We start from the raw sequence: 21,782 nt of genomic DNA on the forward strand, positions 1-21,782 counted from the left end.
AAGTTAGGACATAATGTTTTTATTACTGGAGTTCAGCACTCAAAAGGGGGTCGGTCTATGTGTTTGGGTAAAAGTTCAGTAAATTTTTGCGTCCTGAATTGGCAACTCTGTCTGTTATAAACCCTCAGTATAAATATCCAATCACCTGCTAAACTGAATAAAAGTTAGGACATAATGTTTTTATTACTGGAGTTCAGCACTCAAAAGGGGGTCGGGTCGGTCTATGTGTTTGGGTAAAAGTTCAGTAAATTTTTGCTTCCTGAATTTGCAACCTTGTCTTTAGAAAGTGTTTTTTTTAGTGTTTGACATTCTTTTTTTCTATTTTATGTTGTTGTTGTTTTCAACAGGTGATACTTTGGGTTCGTAATGGAGAGTCGATGCTGACAGATAGCTTCATGTGTCCCAACTCCCTTGTAGAGGCCGACCAGCTCAAGAAGGAACATGAGCAGTTTGTCATTGCCATTGAAGTAAGAAATTTGGAAATTATCATTTTTTTTTGACAGTGTTAGATCTCTCAAGTTCACCATCATTGAAAAGCGAACAAATTTGTTCTATTTTCAATTCATACGAATTCGAGAGAGTTAAAAAAAGATTGATCTGAAGAAAATATGTCTTCAATGCTTTAAAAAATTTAGCTGAAGTATCAGCCCTGTAGTAAAAGTGATAGCTATTTTGAGAAGCATTGAAACTTTACACCTTAAGTTGAACGATTATTTTTCTTGAAATTCAGATTTTTAGAATGTAAACAATAGTGGTGTTTTTTCTTGTTGTTAACAGTGATATAAATTCTCAAGTGTTTTAAGTTATTATTCAAATAGATGAGAGTAAAAACCAGCATTTTGGGATATTGCATTTGTTGTTTTTTTTTTTGCACGATTTTTTTTTTCTCACGAAAAGTATACAGATTTTTAGTTATCTGTTTGAAGGTCTTCTTGAACTTGAAAAGGTCCTGGCTATATTTTCTGCTTCATATTGAAAAGTGCTCAAGTGTACAATTTCTCTCCAATCAACTTATGGCTACAATAAAGTTTAGACAATTAAGTTTTGAACTTTGACTTTGTTTGAGATATGTACCATTCATTTTTTACCCTTAAAAATGTTTTTTTTCCCCCCCTCATTTGACAGAAAACCCATATGAGTGTTGTTAGGGTGACCCAACGGGCAGAGGGCATGTTACAACAGAAGCACTACAATGGGGAACTAGTCAGAGCCATTGCAGAGAACGTCACCTTGGCTTGGCAACAACTCATGTACCACGCTGAGGAACGTCAGAAGCTGGTGATGGCCTCCACCAATTGGTATAAAACTGCTGAACAGGTTTGTCAACAGATTCTCTATAGATCAAATTATTAGTGTTTATGTTGTTGTTGCTGTTTTTTGTTGTTGTTTTAAAAAAAAACCCAACAATAAGAGATGTTAAATAAGAATAGAGGAAACACCAAAAAAAAAAAAGAAAAGGGATATATGGATAGAGAAATTTACAAGAGGAGATGAAAATTTATTTTTAGATCGAATTTTTAAAAACATTTGTAAAAAATAAGGGATGTATGGATAGAGAAATTTACAAAAAAAATTGTAGAAAAATAGACATACAATTATGGCTCCAAAAATAACAGTGATTTAATCATCTCTTATCCTTATTTCATTTGCGTCCCTCTAATCTGAAATTTGAACTTACAATGTTCATAGAGGGGGAGACCTTGTCTCGCATGTAATCCAATAGCGAACTCAATAAAAGAATAAATATATAAATAATTGTCAAATAGAATCTGCTGGTTATATTGTGAGATGTACTGCAGAAATACATGCTTATCATTCATTAATTTTTCTCTCCCCTCTCCTCCTTCCTTCCTTCCTTTTGTTCTTTCTTTTTTTCCTTTCATTCTTTCTTTCTTCCTTGCTTCCTTCCTTCCATCCCTCCCTTCTTCTCTTCTTCCTGTCCTTCCTCCTTTCTTCATTTCTTCATTTCTTCATTCCCTCTTTACTTTTTCCTTCCTTTTCCCATCCTTCTCTCCTATCTTCCTTCCTCCTGTTCCTCTCTATTTCTTTTCTGTCTTTATTCTTTTATTATTTTTTTCCCCCATTCACCTGTCCTTCAATGTGCCTTTCTACCTCCCTTTTTTTTCTATCATTCATTCCACTCTTCCTAGTTTTAACTAATTTCTACTACCCTATCCCATGCAGGTATGGTCTGTGTTGGAGTCCCTGGATCGTGAGTACAAACGAGACGAGGACTGGTGCAATTCAGACAAGGCTGGCACCAGTAATACCCATGCCAAAGCAGCTTACTTAGTTCAGCTCATCAATAAACACAATGAGCAGAAGGAAGCCTTTTTAAGGGTATGCTATTGAAAAAATGAAGAAAACGTCACTCTGTTCCTTGTTTGTTATGATTTTTAGACAGCCTGTTAGTGATTAGCTCTCGCTGAATTATATCAATCGGACTGTAAATGTAGAAGGTTACACACAGTTTTGTGCGATAGCATGTTTAATTTGGTTAGTGGATGTTGTGAGTATTTTACCTAAAGACATAGCGTCAATAAATAGATTCGAATTGTAATGTAGTAATGAGTCTAAAGGGTTTTGCAACACGCTAAGGTCATATTAGCGCTTATATTCATTTCTTTCACAGTAAATTTACTGATCCAAAAAAAAGAAAAGCTCTGCTGAAGTGTTATCCTTTAAAAAAATTTTATATGATTGAAATATTATAAGGAGTAAAAATGACTTATAATGTATAACAATACACAGATATATAAAGAGTGATTCGACTGAAACGTTGTGTATTTGTGTATTTCAAATTACGAGCCCAATTTTACCCCTTTTACTTTCATTTAATTTTGACTTAGGTATTTTTAGCTTTTTGTTCCACTATCTTTTTAAAAAACGCCAAAAAAAACAACAAACCCTGTAGGCTTAAATGGTATGTAATTTTTAAATATATATATACTAATAATGTTGAATTACAATTGAAGTTGAGCCTTATAGGTGAAAAAAAAAGAAAAGTAACCTTCAGAGCTATCAGGTACATAATGTTAGATTTTATCCTGGTTTCTGTTTATTGGAACTGGAAGTAACAGTTGCTTACTACCTCTTGAATATGACATTAGTTCACAGAGTAAGCTATAGAAGTCCCTTGAGACGAAGGCAATTATTCATCGGGAGAAGGTTGTTCACACTTCATGTATATTATTGAAGGACGTACATGATTTACATGAGAGGTTTTTATTTTGTCCAACTTCTCCAGGCATGCACACTGGCCAGACGGACAGCAGAAACATTCCTGAAGTATGTGACCAGAAACCTCCACTTTCTGGGCATGGAGATGAAATTCAGGAGCCCCGAGCAAAGGGTCAAAGGTTAGATATAATTTTGTTTTTGATAATGATAATGATGTTTTTGTTTGACCTCAATTTTGAAACATAATTTTTTTTTTTTTTTTTTTCATATTCTTTGAAATGAGATATTTTAAAGATTCCTTTAAATACTCAAGATCCTATTACATTTGTTTGACATAAACGACAAATAAATACTAGTCATTATCATCATCAGCATCACTAATATCATCAGCATTTTTATCGTCCCCTTTTCCATTTCAGCTACTCTGACCAAACTCCTTCAACAAGAAAATCTAGTCTTAGAATGTTGGACAGTTAAGAAGAGGAAATTAGAACAATGTCATCAATTTGTGCTCTTTGAACAGAGTGCCAAACAGGTAAGGTTCTGTTGTGATTCATAGACAAGTTGCAAAGCTATTTAGAAAAATATAAAATATTTTATTATTATTTTTTTAAAATCTGCCCTTCCACTCGTCTAAATTCACCCTTTGACTTGAAAATTAGAGCCATTTCAACAGTGTATAATACTCTTTGAACAGTTATGGTTCTATTGTAGAACTAGGAAAATTAGAGCAATGTCAACAGTGTATAATACTCTTTGAACAGTTATGGTTCTATTGTAGAACTAGTTATGGTTCTATTGTAGAACTAGGTTTTAAAAAAAACATTTTTTGAGATATTCAGTTTTCATCTTTCATTAAATTCATCAAAATTTTCTATTGACCCATCAATCCTTCCGTCATTTCATTAAAAAATGAATTTTTATCCTCAGGCCTTGGAGTGGATCCACGACTATGGTGAGGCCTACCTGGCATCCCACACCAATTTGGGGGCTGACAAGAACGAGACAGAAGCTCTACTTAAGGAACATTATGAATTCAGGAACAGGGCTAAGGTAATAATATCATCCTCTCTTTAAACGAAAATCAAACTGAAATCTTATTGCCCTTCATTGTCTGGAATCTGTTTTGGGAGAAGAATATTTCTGTTATTCGACTTACGTGACTAAACTCTATGGCTCTGGTTTGAGCACTGGGAATTCATTGCATATGTTTATTTGGAGAGGTTGTCTCTGGTCATTTTCACATCTCATCAGTCTCGCATCCATGACAAATTTGGTGGTCTTCAACTCAGTGTCCATTGAGCTCCTTCATTTAGTTGGTTGGTGATCTCTGTTAATTTGATCTCATGGATTTCGCTCCTTAAAGAATAAAAACTATATAAGCATTTTGAAAAAATCACTGTATTTTATTGTATCAACAATATCAGAAATCCTGTCAGGAATTCAACTTAAATCTGTGCAGTCAAGTTGGCCCATGGATGCCAGTTTTCCGGCATGCTGGAATTCCAGTTTCACAGCTCCCAAAATGGGCTGATTCCGGTTTCAAGTTTTCCGAGATATGAAAAGAGGATAAAAAAATTCCGGTAAATTTAGGAGAAACAAATTAAGTCTACTTTTCAAGTGTATGGAATCATTTGATAGTCATTCAACAGGTCCGCGAACCAGGAAATTTGAATATAATAATGGCTGTCCTGGAAAATACGGAAGTTTAGTCTTTGTCCTCGAAATTTAAAAAAATCAACCAAAGTATTACTACCTGGAATTAAGACATTTATCCAATCATGACCTACTGTGACATCATCATCCCGATCACCACTACTACAACCACAATCACCACATCATCATGATCTCCACCACCAATATTATTACAACCATCATCATTCCTACCACAAACTACTACAACCACCACCACATCATCATCTCTACCACCACTATACCAACCAATTAGATTATGTTGTTATGATTAATTATTCAGAAATTTCAGATGTTTTTAGGCTTTGTATTTACATCCCTGCATGTATAGCACAGCTACGTAGGATAGCATACAACGAAAAGTAGGTTTTAGATTTGCTTTATGAAGGGAATTATTTTCAGATTTTGAGGGTTGACGGAATCTGGATTTCAGGTTTCGGCATTTTGTAGGACTGTACAAAGTACAATGAGTCAAGGGCTACCATTTGGCTCGAGAGGACCACACTAAAGTCAAAGCTCTATTGGTCTCTATTGGGAAGACCACAGCGTTCCTGCATCTTGTTGACCTTCAGCCATAAAGAGATCATGAGGGTAAAGAAGAAGAAGAAGAAGAAGAACGGTTTCAGCACCCTCAGTCGCTGGCACCCATGAGTTGGCCTGAATGTATTAAGTTTAAGCATTAATTTTTATTTTATTTCAAACTACTAAACTTAATAGGATGTAACAGTCTGATGTCACGTCCGCCCAGCAACGAGCAGTTTGGTTCTAAACAATGAAAATCGGTACTTTTTATTCTTCATGCTAAGAACTTTTTCACATGTCATGTGATTAGAATGTATAAAAGTCAAAACATGATCAGATATTTATAATGTTTTTCTCCTCTGGATACACTTGTATGCTCGTCGAAGAAGTATTTCAAAGGGCGTCCGCCATTGTTCCAATAGTTTAGAACCAGTTACCAAGTTACCATGTGCCATTACGAGGGAAGTGACATAACAACTATTGAACCCTGTCGCCTTTCTGACATTTAAGAAAAAACAAAACAAAATTATAGGTCTGGGTTTTGTGTAGGCCTTTAACTATTATAACCATTGTCAAATGTAATAAGTTTTGGTAAATTTAGATTATTCATGATTCAAATGTATTATTTCCTGTCCTAATTTCCAGGAGACGAGAGAGAATGTGAAGTTGTTGCTCCAGTTAGCGGATGACTTTGTGACGAAAGGCAACATCCACGCCACCAGCATCATGGAATGGTGTAACATGGTGGATAAACGATACAATCTATTCTCTTCTCGTATGGAGAAGTACCGTTTGCAGCTTCAAACTAAACTGGGACTTACATCTCAGGAGGTATGACAAGTCACCTAACTGCTTTTAAAAAAAATGTTATGGGATGAACAATATGCAGAGCTGAAGATGCGTATTAAGTGAAAACAATTTTATGTATAAGTAGACTAAAAACAATAAAAAAAAAAAGAAAGAAGAAAACAAACCAAAAAAAAAAAAAAACAAAGAAAAGAAACACCACTGTTTTTCTTTCTTTTTATTATATATTAAAAAAAACAAACTATCAAGAGATGAAAAAATTAAGATGAAATTAGGGATAATTCTTCTTTTTTTTTTTTTCCGTTATAATATCCACTAAACACTGTAAACCTTTGAATCTCTGAAGTTATAACTGTTTAATGTTCAATTGGATAAATACTCTTTCAGGCAGTATTGGGATCTTGTGATGAGAAAAATAGGGTATGGAGAAGTGCCAGATGAAAACAGAGAATGAAAAGTCATGGGGTCAGTGCCAATCTCCGGATCCAATTGGTACGACACCCTCCACCACCTGGCCATTTCATCGGGCAATTCTCCATACCCTATTTTTCTCATCATTATTGATACAAGTGCCCGATCCACACTTTTTCTGAATTTTATTGGGATCAATGATAGTTTGTGGTTATGCATGTGTAAGAAAAATGAAATCTTGTTTTGAAAAAGATGAATGCCTTGACATTTTTTTTGGTTTGTTTTATATTTTCATTACCTCCAATCATGGGTGAAAGTTCGCCGGAAAAATCCGGCATGGCCGGATTTTTATTTTTGAAAGAGGTCTCGCCGTTGTTTTTTTTGTCTGGCCGGAATTCGAAAATGAAAAAAAAACGGCATTTATATAATTAACCGCACTTCTGTTTTTTCCTCTTATTGGTAGTTGCAGGATTTTTTTTTCTGAGCACCTGCCTTTGCAGGATTAATATCATTGAGTAACTTTCACCCATGCCTCCAATTTTCTTGTTTTTGTGAGGTGATTTTATTGTCATAAAGCATTACATGACAAAAATAGAAATCCAACACACTAGTAAAGAATTAATGTTTAACCTATTAATGGATTTCAACACTTAATAGTCCTGACTCAGTGGCCTTTGGGATGTTTTCATTTTTAAAAAAAGTATTGTACAAATTTGAAATTAACAGCTTTCAACAAAAAAAAAAATAATAATAGAAAATGAAGAACAAAATAAGGAATGTTTCGGAATGTTCAAAACTTTTCTCTATTCAATAACAAAAAACAGATTAAATGTTAATACATCACTCTAAATTCAGGTAGACTGCAGAATTTCTAGCTGCCTTGATATCCCTTTTTGTTCTATTGGCAGTGGCTTTCAGTGATATATTTTTTAAATGTTTGAATTTGTTCAATGAAAGAGAAGGAAATGGCATTATTATATTTTATTATTATTATTCGCCCTTCGTATTCAAGCAGAATGAGAAAGATGAGCAGCGTCAGAGTGACTCGTCCTTGGAGGAAAAATTAGAACAAACAGGATCGCCAAAAGAGTTGACAGAAGAGAAGAGGAAGTCAGCTAGGAGAAGAGAGTAAGTTACTCTTTTTTTTTTCTTTTCTCACTCTATTTGTGGCCAGAGCTACATATGTTATTTTCCTCTCCTGTTCTGTGTGTATTTTGTCAGGCCTGCCTAGTACTATGAAAAATTAGTGGAAATACGAATTTTGGGCCCCAGCTACAGAACTGCATTGCGGGTGGTTGGATGGGAGCATCACCCTTGAATCATATACCTATGATGTTCGCATGGGTGTACGATCCGATAGTGATGTCGTTTCTTCTTCTCTTTACTAGCCTATCCTGCTTCTTTGGTTTGTGATTGTATTTTTGACAGGGGATATTTTTTTTTCTGTAAATCCTCTGCCTGTTTGTTCTTGGTTATTTATAATTTAGCTTATGATATCTTTAGGTTATGATTTTGATTGACATTTGTACTATTTTTGTTAGATTGCTTGTTTTTTTTGTTTCAGCGGTCTCTCATATAACCTCAATTGTGTTGGAAGAGACCTAAAGCAACAAACAAACAAACAAACAGAACTGCATTCAACTTTTTCACTCAATAAATCTTGTTGAAAAGGAAAGTTTAGTTTTTTAGAACCTATATTCAGGACTTTGAAGCATTTTTGGACCATGCTGGGGGCAAATTAATTATTTATTTATAAAGCTAATTAAAGTGACTTTTTCTTCTTTTTTTTTTCCTCGGAAACTACAAATTTTTGAAATTTCAAATAGGCAGCTCTGGTTTTGTTCAGTTTCGTCCTCAAACGCTAGCTTAACTTAATTAAAGCCGCTATCCTGTCTATTTCTGTAATGTTACATAGGACAGTAACAATTGGTTGCTATGCTTTATTTAGACAAGGTGCTGGTAGACAGCAAAGTACTTTCAGCCAGATTCAATAGAGGTAACGACCAAGTCACTAATAGGTGGACTAAAAAAATATTTTAAAAATTATGCCCTTCCGCTACATCATAAGATATCGTGGCCTAGGCATTCCACGAAGGAATATAGATAATCCTTCAAACAAGATGTCTGATGTCAACAGGAATCACCCATGTTGTCTAAAGTGAGGAAATTGGGGGTTAATGATCTTGCTCAAGGAAATATAAGAAAGTGCCTGAAGCGGGGCTCGAACCCGGGACCTTCCTGGTCACAGTGCATGCCTTAACCACTCGGCCACTCACCCCCCCTAAGTGGACTAAGAAGTTGAAAAAAGCTACCTCTGCACCTGGGACTGATTCTGGTCCTGTTGTTTGTGAGATTATTCTTCTACCAACTAACCATGCCTCCTCCAGACCTACCATTTTGGACATATTTCATCAGTAAATGGGGCTATGCCAAAAAAGGTTGTTTTCGTAACATTCGCCACAAAATTTCCCCAATACTTCACCAGTTGACTCTTCCTGATCCTTTGGCTGTCTTCCATGCGTAACCACTTCTCCTTGCTTCCTCCACCGTGTTTCTTCACCATTAGATATTCATTTAAAGTTCATGATTTAGATCATGAGTGCACTTTTTTTCAGTATCAGTTTTACTCAGACATTAAAACCCTAATGAGAACTAATGGTCACAATTGTGTTTTCTAATATAATCACAATATTGATTTAATAATGATAATAATTAAAAAGTTTATTTGTATAGCACCCAATCCCGTTGACAAAACAGCTCTAGGCGCACAAAGTTCTGGTCCTGTTGGCTGTGAGATTATTGTTCTACCAACTAACCATCATCATCATCATTGCCTTTTTCACCCTGGGTCAGGGTATAGGCCACAGACAAACAGTTTCCATCCTTCTCTATCCTGAGCCAACTTTTTTATCTCATTCCAGGTCTTACCACTTCTCTGTATATCAACTTCTAACCATGCCTCCTCTGAATAATATCAATCAACATTGTTGTCCATTTTTAATGATTTAAATTTTTTTTTTCCCCCCCAGATTTATCATGGCTGAGTTGCTTCAAACAGAAAGAACATATGTTAAAGATTTAGAAACTTGTATTAATGTAAGTTTTCATTCCAACCCGCATGGGATGTAGCCAGGGGTACGGGGTTAAAAAAATGTACTTTTCTTGGATTTTTCATATTTGATGTATTGAACTTTCGTGTACCTTTTCAAATAATCTTATGTTTAACATATCACTTAACTTTAAAAAAAAAAAAAAAAAGAACATTTATTTTGAAAAGAGATGTAATGAAAAAAATAACAAAATGGACCATAATTTTTACTTTCTTCTTTTGAATTTGATTGGAAAACTATTCATAAATAACTTAGAATTGAACTGTATTTATAATCATTTAAGTAGCACTGTATATTTCCTTTCCTAAGTGTAACATTGAACTGTATTTATAATAATTTAATTAACACTGTATATTTTTACGATCCCATTTTCTTCATTTTTACTGGCGCTGATATGACCTAAATATGTTGTAAGCGCCGTAAAACCCTTAAAAACAACAATCAAACATACATGTAAAATTGAATTGTATTTATAATCATTGAAGTAACACTGTATATTTCCTTTCCTCAGTGTAATATTGAAATGTATTTATTTATAATAATTTAAGTAACACTGTATAGTTCCTTTCCTCAATGTAACATTCAACTGTATTTATAATAATTTAAGTAACACTGTATAGTTCCTTTCCTAAGTGTAAAATTGAAGTCTGTATTTATAATCATTTAAGTAACACTGTATATTTCCTTTCCTCAGTGTTACTTAAAACCAATGTCCGACCCCAACATTAATGTCCCTACCGGTCTTCTGGGTAGGGCTCATGTCGTCTTCAGTAATATGGACGAAATCTATGAATTCCATAAAGAGTAAGTATTATTGTATGCATCCAGAGTTAAAAGGATGGACTTGTCACAATAAATAGCTCACGCACGAGTGTACAGAATGGTTTTCTAAGAAATATAAAGGGCAATAGTGTGAACAGATTGTGTAAATGGCATGATATCTGGTTATTTTTTCATACAGGAATTAATTTAGTTGGTGTGCCATACGCAGTTGATCATTTTCATGCTGGCATGTTCATGATTGTTTATTATATCTGTTATTATGCCTTGAGGTAATTAAACGAGTTGTGTACTTGTTGATTTATTCAGATTTTTAAAAAGTGAACATAAATAAAATAATAATCAGAACAGATGCTCTCTCAATAAAAGTTATTAAGGGCATTATTATTTGTCTCAAAATTGTCTATGATCATGATACTTACAGATGAAATGTTCCATAGATAAAATGAGTTTTTTTGATAAACAACATGATAAGGAATAACTTTTTTTATGGGTTAAGTTATTGCACAATGATAGATTAATTCCTCCAGCCTTATGGGAAAATGGTTTTGAAGTATTTAATTCTATTCTATTTTTTCCCTTTTTTCCTTCCCAAAACTCAGTGTGTTCCTTAAAGAGTTAGAGAAATACGAGACAATACCGGAGGATGTAGGTCATTGTTTTGTCACCTGGGTAAGTTTGCCATCACTATTTATGTGACATCGTAATTCTCTGTCCTCCTGTAAAGCCTCTTTGAAGACAGTACTTCCTTTCAGTTTTGTGTTAGTGATAAAAAAATATTAATGACAAACTCTCTTCGTTATGTGTGTGTCAAGTGCATATAGAATTTAACATTACTTCTCCTGTATAGTGAAAGTTGAAAGAAAAATTAACAAATAAATGAATAAAATGCAAAGTGCTTTGAACACATTTGATGGATAATGCGCTATATAAAATCTTTTTTTTTTTCAATGACATGTTGTTTCACAAAATATAAATTGTTTGTTATTTGTCTTCATTATATATATATATATATATATATATATATATATATATATATATATATATATATATATATATATATATATATATATATATATATATATATATATATATATATAATACATACATACATACATATATATATTTTGTTATTTTTTAATTTTTTTTTTTTTCTTTCTATTTATGTGAAAGTGCTTTGAACACATTTGGTGAATAATGCCCTATATAAAATCTTTTTTTTTTTTCAATGACATATTGTTTCACAAAATATAAATTATCTGTCTTCATTATAGATATATATTGTTTTTTTTCTCTCACCAGGCTGAGAAGTTTTCTATCTACGTGAGTTATTGTAAAAACAAACCAGATTCCAATGCTCTCTTGGTGGAACAGGCTGGATCTTTCTTTGAGGTAAAGACATGGGGTTAGATAGAGAATTCAGTACAGTATTAAGGGATGAGACTTGCAGAGATGCCAACTAGTCAGAAAATTACTATTTTTTAAAACATAAAAATGGTGTGAATATGAACAAAGGAAAATCTAAATAATTTACGTATTATTGGTAATCTTGTCTTTTTCCATGTAACAATATGAGATTTAGGTTACACAGATTCATTTCTCTATTAACAGTGTTTGATTCTACTCATCAACTTTGCAACTGTGCTGGAATATACATTTTGTTTGAAAATTACACATTTTTTCCCCATTCAAATTACACATCTTGAAGTTCTTATAATCTCTTTACATGCATGACCAATGCAAATTGACCAGTTATGCAACATCAGTGAAGTCTTATGCATGGCTACACGGCTACTTTCTCTAGAACATTTTGCACTGAAGTGGTCTAGATAACGGAGAGGATCTGTTAGAACACTGTATTTTGTTGCATTTGGATGAAGGTTTCAAGATGCCTTTTGAATAGGTGGTCATAATATTTGTATTATTGTAGTAGTGTTACGTAAACCATCAGATGCTAGAACTGGTTTAATTAAAACCTAATTCATAATTATTTCCACCTGACTTGATTTGATTATAATTATGCCGGATGAAAAATTTAGTTAAAATATTATTTTATTCAACATTGATTTTTATTACAGGGACAGTTTCGTTTTGGGGTAGCAAATTGAGCACGGTGCAGGTTTCGCCAATCTCTTTCACAGCTTGTTCCATTTCATTTGTCTTGTGCAAGCCCAATAATACATATGATACAATTTCCTACCTTTATATGATTTATCAACAGGAGATGCAGCACAGGTCCAAGCTAAGCGAGCCCATAGCCTCTTACTTAATCAAGCCCGTACAGAGAGTCACCAAATACCAGCTGCTGTTGAAAGATCTCCTGACCTGTTGTGAGGAACACACTGGGGAAATCAAGGTCACTGCACACCGTTTTAAAAGTGGACAATGATGATGGCAATTATAATGATGATGATGATGATGATGATGATGATGGAAAAATATTTTAGGACCAATATTCTAATTCCTTAGCGTTAAGAAAGATTTATTGGTTTTGAAATTTAAAATGGTGAGAGTATTTATGACAAATAATTTTGTCTGTGCTTTTGGCTTAAAAAAAAAATATAAATGTTTAAATTCTGATTTTTTGTCAAAAATCTGATTTTTTGGGAGCTCAAAATCATGATTATTATTTGGGGGTCAAAATCCTTATATTTTAAAAGGGTGATCCTTTTTATTAGCATTATGTTATGGGTTGGCAGCTCTGTGGATACTACACAGGTACCAATACGAAAATGTAATGTAAATTCATGCTTTTTTTCTTCTCTTTTCTCTTACAGGAAGCCTTGGAGGTGATGATGAACGTTCCCAAGAAAGCTAACGACGCAATGCACCTGTCAATGCTGGAGGGAATGGAGGAGAATCTCCAGGCCCTGGGAGAAGTGCTTCTTCAGGACAATTTCACCGTCTGGGACCCCAAGCAGCTCATCAAAAAGGGCCGAGATAGACATTTGTTCCTCTTTGATGTCTGTCTCGTCTTTTCCAAGGAAGTCAAGGACTCGAACGGGAAATCCAAATACATTTTTAAATTCAAACTCATGGTGAGAAAAAAAATTAATTTTTGTTGTTGTTTTTTTTGTATTCACTAAATTGGTGGCCCACTGTTACTAACTGGAATTGAGAGGAATCAGACATTGAAAATTGTGAATTGTGACATTTAACTTAAAATTTATATGCTCTTAATGAAGAGGATCTTGTTATTTTTAGAGTGCAAAATATAAATAAATGAATTTATGAATAAAATATTCAAATCAATTCATAGGTTTAAAAAAAAAAAGAAAAAAAAAGTCCTTCCGAGCCACCAGACCCATGGAGCCGGAGTTTATCCAGGTTTCTGTAGCATGAAATGGACAAAAGCAATTGCTTGCTACCCTTTTGATAGGACGCTAGTCTATCGCAATGTACTTTTTGCCAGATCTAACAGACCCAGCCACCCTATCACTGCTGGGTGGACAGGGGAAAAAAAATATGAATATATGAATTGATAGATGAATAAATAAAAATTGAAGAGAATAAGAATAAACAAGTCTACCCGAGCCCTTATGGAATGCGTTGTAGCATGATATGGAGAACATCAGTACAGTAAGGCAGTTATCGTATTTCATTTAAATTGTGTTTGAGATTACTGTGGTTTCAAGTTTTGAGTTTTTTATATATGCATTTTTCTTCTTCATTTTTATTTTTCAATGGTTTAACTTTGATCTATTCGATTTATTCACGTTTTGCATTGTGTCCACAGATCTCAGAAATCAATATAACAGAGCACATAGAAGGGGATGAAACCAAGTTTGCCTTGTGGACTGGACGGGTACCTATTTCAGATTACAGAATTATCCTCAAGGTATGGACAAGTCCAATAATAAGTATACTGAAATATTCATTACAGTTTGCGTGGTTCAGACATTATTTGACGGTACTCAGGTATTCATTTCACAAAATTATTAGTAAAGAGCTAATTCTGTTCGGGGTATAAATCTGCTTTTCATTTTTACCATTTTCAATTAGTTATTTTTTGTTTGTTTATATTTTATTATCTTGCTTTCTTTCTTTTCTAAAAAAATCTTTTTCATTCAATTTTTCACAGGCTTTAAGTGTTTTATTTCTTATAGTTTGAAATTCAGCACTGTAAGTAAATAAAATAATAAAAATAAAATTCCCTTTATTCTCCACAAGGGGAAATTTGTCTTTAGGGTCTATTCCAAGGAAAGACTGGAATAACCCAGGCGTCGGCTGCAGTGCAGCACTGTAAAGTGAGCTAGGGCAAGGTGACTTGCTCAAGGCCACACAACGAGGCGGGTAGTCGAACTCAGTACCTTTTGGGTATGAAGCAAAGACCGTACCGCTGCTCATTGTTGAAAGGATGTAATTCAGGCAGACAATGGGAGACTTAAAAAAGAAAGAAGATTTTAGAAATCCATTTTTAACTTCATTATTTTTTTGATTTAGTAAGTACTGTCATGCACTAGTGTTTTGTCATCCCAACTATTCCTATTCTTCATCTCGTTGATAAAAATCTGAAAAGGTATTTATGAAACAGTGCTAGACAAAGCAGAAAGCATAATGTAAGAAAACAATTGAAAAACTTGTTATGTCGATTTTTCTACTTTTTGAGAGTTTCCATCCGCGAAATAAATTGAAACGCAAACTTTATTTTAAACTTCACGTGGCACAAGATTTCCCTAGTTTTGTGTAAATTTTAAGTTTAGATATGATAAAATAAAATAGACCGAATGAGAAATTGTAGGGGAAATAATCTTCAATATCTCAAAATTGGAAAAACGGAGTTATGAAAACCACTCTTCGGTTGTCTCAAATAATCAGTTGCAGGGCGTTTTTGGGAGGAATTCTTTTTTCTTGCATTTTTCTTTCTGCTTTGTCTGGCACTGTTTCTTATACATACCTTTTTTGATTTTTATCTTACACCAGTGCCGTGCCTGCTTACAAATTCCACCCCCCCCTCTCATTTCATATCTTTCATTGTGCGGCTATGTGGTCTTGTGGTATGATACTCCCTTTCGGATCGGAGGGTCCTGGGTTCGATCCTCGCTCGTTGCATGGTTGAGTCCTTGGGAAAGACTCTTTACTCACATTCTCTTACCGTACTCAGGTGTAAAATGAGTACCTGGCCGTCAACAGCGTTGTCTCTGTCGGAAAAAATTGTAATATCGCCTAACAGACGTCATGTCTCGTTCTTCTACATGTTACGTGTTGCTGTTGGTCAGGGACCCTTTGTAAATCGCTTTGAGCACATTTAGTGGATATTGCGCTATATAAAAGCTCTAATATAAAGCTCTCATAATATCTTCTATCTTTTTTCCACAGGCTACAAATTTAGACACCAAACAGCTATGGGTGAAAAAGATGAGAGAGTTGATCCAGGAGAGAGTGCTCTACCTCAACGATGCCCTGAAAGACAAGCAGGCCACCATGTTCAAACCTCCGCCCAAAATATTTAATTCTAGTCGAGCCTCAAGGTTAGTAGTCAATGTACACGTTTGTATGTATGTATGTATGTATGAATGTAGGCATGCATATACGATGATATGCTGGTTTGTATGTATGTCTGCATGTATGTATGTATGTATATGTGTTTGTATGTACGCTCATTTCTTTTGTATACATGTGTAGAAACAATGTGCAAGCGTGTATGTTCGTGTATGGCTGTGTCTGTATTTGTAAATGTGTTGATGTTCTACCATGAACCAAACTGAGCATTGTTTACCTCACATGAATTGCCTTTAATTTGGACAATAAAGATTATTATTATTATTATTTACATGGAATTCATTTTCAAACAGATTAATTACGGTATTAATTTCTTCTTCTTTTCCTCCTCCTCCTCTTCCTCCTCCTCCTCCTCCTATTCCTCCTTTTTCTCCTCCTCCTCCACCTCCTCCTTCTCCACCTCCTCCTTCTCCTCCACCTCCTCTTCCTCATCCTGTTCCTCCAGGTACCATACAAGCTCTTAAAAAACATCCAAATATAGTAGAAAATGAAGTTGTTTTTTATTATCATCAATACATTCATTGGGCTCTTCTTTATCTCTGTATTCCACACACCAGAGAGTTGGAGGGAGAGAGCGGATTCGAGGATATGAGCAGTTTAGAGAGGAGGAGTTCCCTTATGTCCATAACGTCCAATGCCACGACAGCCACTTCAGACAGCAGTGGCAGTGGAGGCTTAACCTTTAAGGTAGGACAGACACACCCTGCTCTAAACTATGCTTACCTAACTACACCTTCTTATCGCATTCCAAACATCTTTCGTCTACCTCTGAATACCCAGTATCAAAACACTTTTAGAAATGACTGTATCCTTCTCACCCTTGTTCGACACACACAATCTACTATAAACTATTCTTACCTAACTACATCTTCTAATCTCATTCCAACCGTCTTTCATCTACCATAGGCCTCAATACCCAGTTTTAAAACACATTTAGAAATGACTGTATCCTTCTCATCCTTGTTCGACACACACAATCTACTATAAACTATTCTTACCTAACTACATCTTCTAATTTCATTCCAACTCCAATGACTGTATCCTTCTCATCCTTATGCGGCGGTGTGGTCTTGTAGGATGACACTTGCCTACAGACTGGAAGGTCCAGGGTTCGAGTCCTGCTCTGAGCGCCGCATGGTTGAGTCCTCGGAGAAGGCTCTTTACTCACATTCTGTCACCGTGCTCAGGTGTAAAATGAGTACCCAGCAGTGAATAGCGTCGTCTCTGTCGGAAAAAATTATAATATCGCCTAACAGGCGTCATTTCTCATCCAAGGACTCAACTATGAGTCGAGCGAGGAAGATTGGGTTCTTCTTATTGTATAACCAGGTTTATTTATTTAATTGGCTGTAGAAGGATTTTGAGCCCGAAATTTCTTTATTGATTTGTTAATTTTGAAGCTGTTTTCATTTATTTTATTTTCTCAGCCAATTATCTTACTCTTCGTCTTCCTCTCACCATCTTTTATTTATGATTATGATAATCACTCCCACATTTCCCATTTTCCCCATTTTATTTCATCGGGACATCGGGACTCGACAGTTTCTCTTTTCCTTACTTGCTGAAAAAAAATGAATTTCTTTTTACTGGCTGATATCTCTATTATTACATGATATAGTCTCTCTCTCTCTCTCTCTCTCTCTCTCTCTCTCTCTCTCTCTCTCTCTCTCTCTCCTCTCTTCTATATATATATATATATATATATATATATATATATATATATATATATATATAATATATATTATTTAAAATATTTACCACAATGTTTGGGGCAGTCTACATCGATGTTTCAGGCTTAATTTGCCTGAAACATCGATGTAGACTGCCCCAAACATTGTGGTAAATATTTTAAATAATAATTCGCTCCATTACTACATGTCGAGCACTTTTCGTACCATATTTGTATCAAACACGATTCAATATATATATATATATATATTTGTTTTTTTTGTTTTTGTTTTTTTGTTTTTTTGTTTGTTTTTTTTTGGTTTTTTGTTGTTTTTTTGTTTTGTTTTTGTTTTTTTTTTTGTTTTTTTTCTCTCCCTTTTTCCCTCTCTCCACCCTTCTCCGTCCCTTTCTTTCTCTCTCTCTCCCCCCCCCCCCCCCCCCCTCTCCCTTCCCTTTCTAGGTTTTACTTTATGGTAAGATGACTAACCATCAGTTTGACCCTTCCACTCCCCCCCCCCCCCCCCCCCCCAATCATCCTTTCCTCTCCGTATCAGGTGGATAAGTAGTAAGAAGAGTTAAACAGTGTTCTGACATTCATATATATCATTGCTAATTTGTTTCACCGTTTCTTTTCCTGTTGCGACGTACTCGACGACACAGTCGCCAGCCTAGGATTACTTGGTGCGATATATACATGTTTACGAGCCAAGTCAATGGGGTTCCTCTCTTCCTCTTTATTTGTATATTTAGACATTATCAGTTATTTTCCCTGGCTCTTGTATAACCCGTTTGTGTGTAGGGGTGGGGAGATGTATATGTGTGTGCGTGTGTGTGAGAGAGAGATATAGATAGATAGATAGATAGATAGATAGATAGATAGATAGATAGATAGAGAGAGAGAGGGAGAGAGAGAGAGAGAGAGAGAGAGAGAGAGAGAGAGAGAGAGAGAGAGAGAGAGAGAGAGAGAGAGAGAGAGAGAGTACTATCCACCGTAGCCATCTCTCCCTCCACCCCCCCCCCCCCCCCAATCAAGCTATCATCATCTTCATCATTATTTCATAATGTACACCCCCTGCCGATTACCACCTTTATTGTTGTTGAACACAACACAAAAACACCAATTCTTCTAAAGCCGATCCTGTTATTGGAATTGATAAAAAATGTGGTAATATAATGTAATATCAACAGTTCTATTGTGCTCTACCTAACCTTGTGACGGAAGATTTTGACAAAACATTTTAAAGGGATAGATATGAAGCCCTTTCAGAGGTATTCCATTCATATGAAAAGTAAAAAGTAGTCCCTCAGAACCATTATTAGGCCCATGGAGTCGGAGCTTATCCCGGTTTCTATAGCTTGAAACGGACAATAGCAATGTGCTTGCCATCCCTGGGGATGGGACGCTAGACCGTCACAAAGTCACAAAGTACTTTCTCGCTAGATCTAACAGACCTACAACCCAATCAATCGCTGCCGGGAGGACAGGGGGCGGGGAACAATCTAGACTGTACCCTACCCGAGATCGATCTTGGTCCATTTGCTTGTGAATTGAGTGCTCTACCGTCTTAGCTATCCCCTCATTCCTATGAAAAGTCACTCATTAATGTATAACATGCTATAAAAGAGGTGGGGGAGAACAAAACAAAACAAAACCTAAACTAAAATAAAAATTCCCACCAGACAAAAAAAAAAAAAAAAAAAACAACCCATAAAGTAAAAACAAAACAAAATAAAATAAAAAACAAAATAAAAAAAAAAAAAAAAAAAAGACACAAAAAAAAAAAAAAACAAACAAAAGAAAAAAATAAATAAAAAAAATAAATAAAAATAACAGAAAAAACCCAGAACATTTCAAAAATAAACAAAAAAAAAAAAACAAAAACAAAACCCAAACCAAAACAAAAAGACAAAAACCCAAACAAAACAAAGAACAAAACGAAACACCCCAAAAAATTGTAGCTGTGACAGTCAAACTGTGGAAGAAATGTTGTTTAGTTTTGTGTGTGTTTGTGCATGTAGTTGTGTTTGTGCTTGTGGTTGTGTTTGTGTGTGTGTGTGTGTGTGTGTGTGTGTGTTTCCTTAAAAAAATAATTGGAAGTAGCAGTTACACGATAAAAGAGCACACCACCATCGATAATGTCACAGTAACAGTCGATATAGCAAAAATAATTGGATAATGGATGGTGTGATCAAACAAACACTATAGGTAGTGATTAGCACCATAGTCAGGCCTCCCACAAACTGATGACAAAATAAATCTATATATATTATTTTTGTTGAAAGAAAAAGAATTTTAAGAGGGAACACTATTATGTACTTACCCGAAATGCATGCTATCTACCAATTAAACTACGTGGAATTATTCTCTCAATTTGTTCTATCGTAAGTCAGTCTAGACTTGATGGGATGTAGTTCCGTTTTGAACTTGACAGACATATTCATTTCTGAGAAGAAACACTCACATTATCTCAGATTTTAATCTGAAATTTAATTTTTACAAATCCGAATCTGGAGAAATACCTATCTACATCCCAATTTCGCTAAATTTCGACCTCCGAAAAGAAAGGAAAATAAAAAAAAAAAAGAAAAGAAAAAAGCTAAAAGTGCCGAAGTGACGAAGTCAAAATGTAACGAAAGTATAAATAATAGATATATGGCTCATAGAGTAAAACAATACAAACACACGACGTTTCGGCCTTTGGTCTTCGCCAGAAGACAGGGAATATAAGCAACTTCCTAGACTAGATAGTTACTCCATCCACGCTACTAAAAACAAGAGGCGAGTTTAGAAACTGTTGATATCGTGATTATATACCACTTAGCTTGGCCAAGAAGTTCACAACATTGCCATCCGGAAGTATAACGGACCAACACACAAAACTGTGTAACCATGAACGTTTATAGTTTATAATACTAACGTAAGTCTTACTTGTTATTTGTGCTTGTAAATATTCGAATGTATCGGATTTCTGCTTCATATTGATGGATAAAACCGACCGTCGATCAACCTGTCAAAAAGTCCAAAATCTTAGACCTAGGCTCCTGGCGGTTAAAATTCATTATTGAAAAAAATAAAAATAATATATAATGTAGATACAATTATTGAGATCTAAAGTGTATCTTTATTATTATTATTATTATTTTTTCTTTTCTTTTCTTTTTTTTTTGGTAGTGGACCCCCCCCCCCCCCCCCATCCCAGATAAGTATGAATGACTATCGCGATATGGTTGGTGATCGATATCACCTTGACCTTTTGCCTGGAGATTGATACCAGTGTGGTTGGTATTCATCAAGTTTTATAACAAGACTAACTAGACGAAATCCGAGACATGATGTGATATAAAAATTCTCATGACTAAGGATTGTGATTGTGCGCAGATGTCTGATTTATATCTCTTGTAATTAACGGTAAATTAAATAAATTATCATTAGATGCAATTTATTTTATTTCACGCTTGATGTCGTAACTCAAGGCTCTTTAAAAAGACTGAATTTCTCTTAAATCATAATTTTATCCCATTATAAATTATAATCTATTATCGAGACCTACCACGTAAACAGATTTTATCGGTATAATATCGATGCTATGCGTTTAGCTATAATACTCACAACATCCGCCAGCCATATATAACTTACAAGAGCTAATTAGTGACGTTAATTTCGTGCTTTAAATGTGGCGCCGTAAAACCCTTAAAAACAAATGCCGAAAGTACTTTTTGGCAGCAAAATCATAGTCTTTGAAGTCATACGGAATTTAATAAGGCACAAACCATCTATTCCATCACTGATGATCGATTTATGAAAGTCAGCCGATGATCATTATTCACAAGATTGAAATGATACCCCTTGACATGATGTGTGACGTCATAGAATTCAGACGCGTCTTTTGTAACCCTATAGTTATTTCACAATGAATGAAAGATAGTTATATGGAAAGTTAAAAGGACAAATTATGATCTATCTCGCATGATTTAAAGGTTTTCCAAAAGTTATGTGGTGGATGATGCCATTTATTTATTAAAAGTACATTTGGCATAAAGTAATAATAATAATAATAATAATAATAATAATAATAATAATAATAATAATAATAATAATAGGCGGAATTG

At 34.7% G+C, this 21,782-nt stretch overlaps 1 protein-coding gene across 1 annotated transcript in view; it reads left to right on the top strand.

Moving 5' to 3' along the window:
- Positions 1-21,782, top strand: part of LOC144958745 (triple functional domain protein-like) — a 250,216-nt gene that overhangs the window by 26,049 nt on the left and 202,385 nt on the right. The window contains exons 21-37 of the mRNA XM_078890919.1: positions 348-467; positions 1,126-1,317; positions 2,185-2,340; positions 3,248-3,359; positions 3,600-3,715; positions 4,111-4,233; positions 6,040-6,225; positions 7,628-7,740; positions 9,642-9,708; positions 10,417-10,526; positions 11,105-11,174; positions 11,805-11,894; positions 12,724-12,858; positions 13,280-13,540; positions 14,239-14,340; positions 15,822-15,973; positions 16,562-16,691. Of these exons, the coding sequence (XP_078747045.1) occupies positions 348-467; positions 1,126-1,317; positions 2,185-2,340; positions 3,248-3,359; positions 3,600-3,715; positions 4,111-4,233; positions 6,040-6,225; positions 7,628-7,740; positions 9,642-9,708; positions 10,417-10,526; positions 11,105-11,174; positions 11,805-11,894; positions 12,724-12,858; positions 13,280-13,540; positions 14,239-14,340; positions 15,822-15,973; positions 16,562-16,691 (2,235 nt within the window). The remainder of the gene's footprint in view (positions 1-347; positions 468-1,125; positions 1,318-2,184; positions 2,341-3,247; positions 3,360-3,599; positions 3,716-4,110; positions 4,234-6,039; positions 6,226-7,627; positions 7,741-9,641; positions 9,709-10,416; positions 10,527-11,104; positions 11,175-11,804; positions 11,895-12,723; positions 12,859-13,279; positions 13,541-14,238; positions 14,341-15,821; positions 15,974-16,561; positions 16,692-21,782) is intronic.

Source organism: Berghia stephanieae, chromosome 13, assembly GCF_034508935.2.
Source record: "Berghia stephanieae isolate SIO BIC M18660-M18661 chromosome 13, UCSD_Bste_1.3, whole genome shotgun sequence".
Classification (NCBI taxonomy): domain Eukaryota; kingdom Metazoa; phylum Mollusca; class Gastropoda; order Nudibranchia; family Aeolidiidae; genus Berghia; species Berghia stephanieae.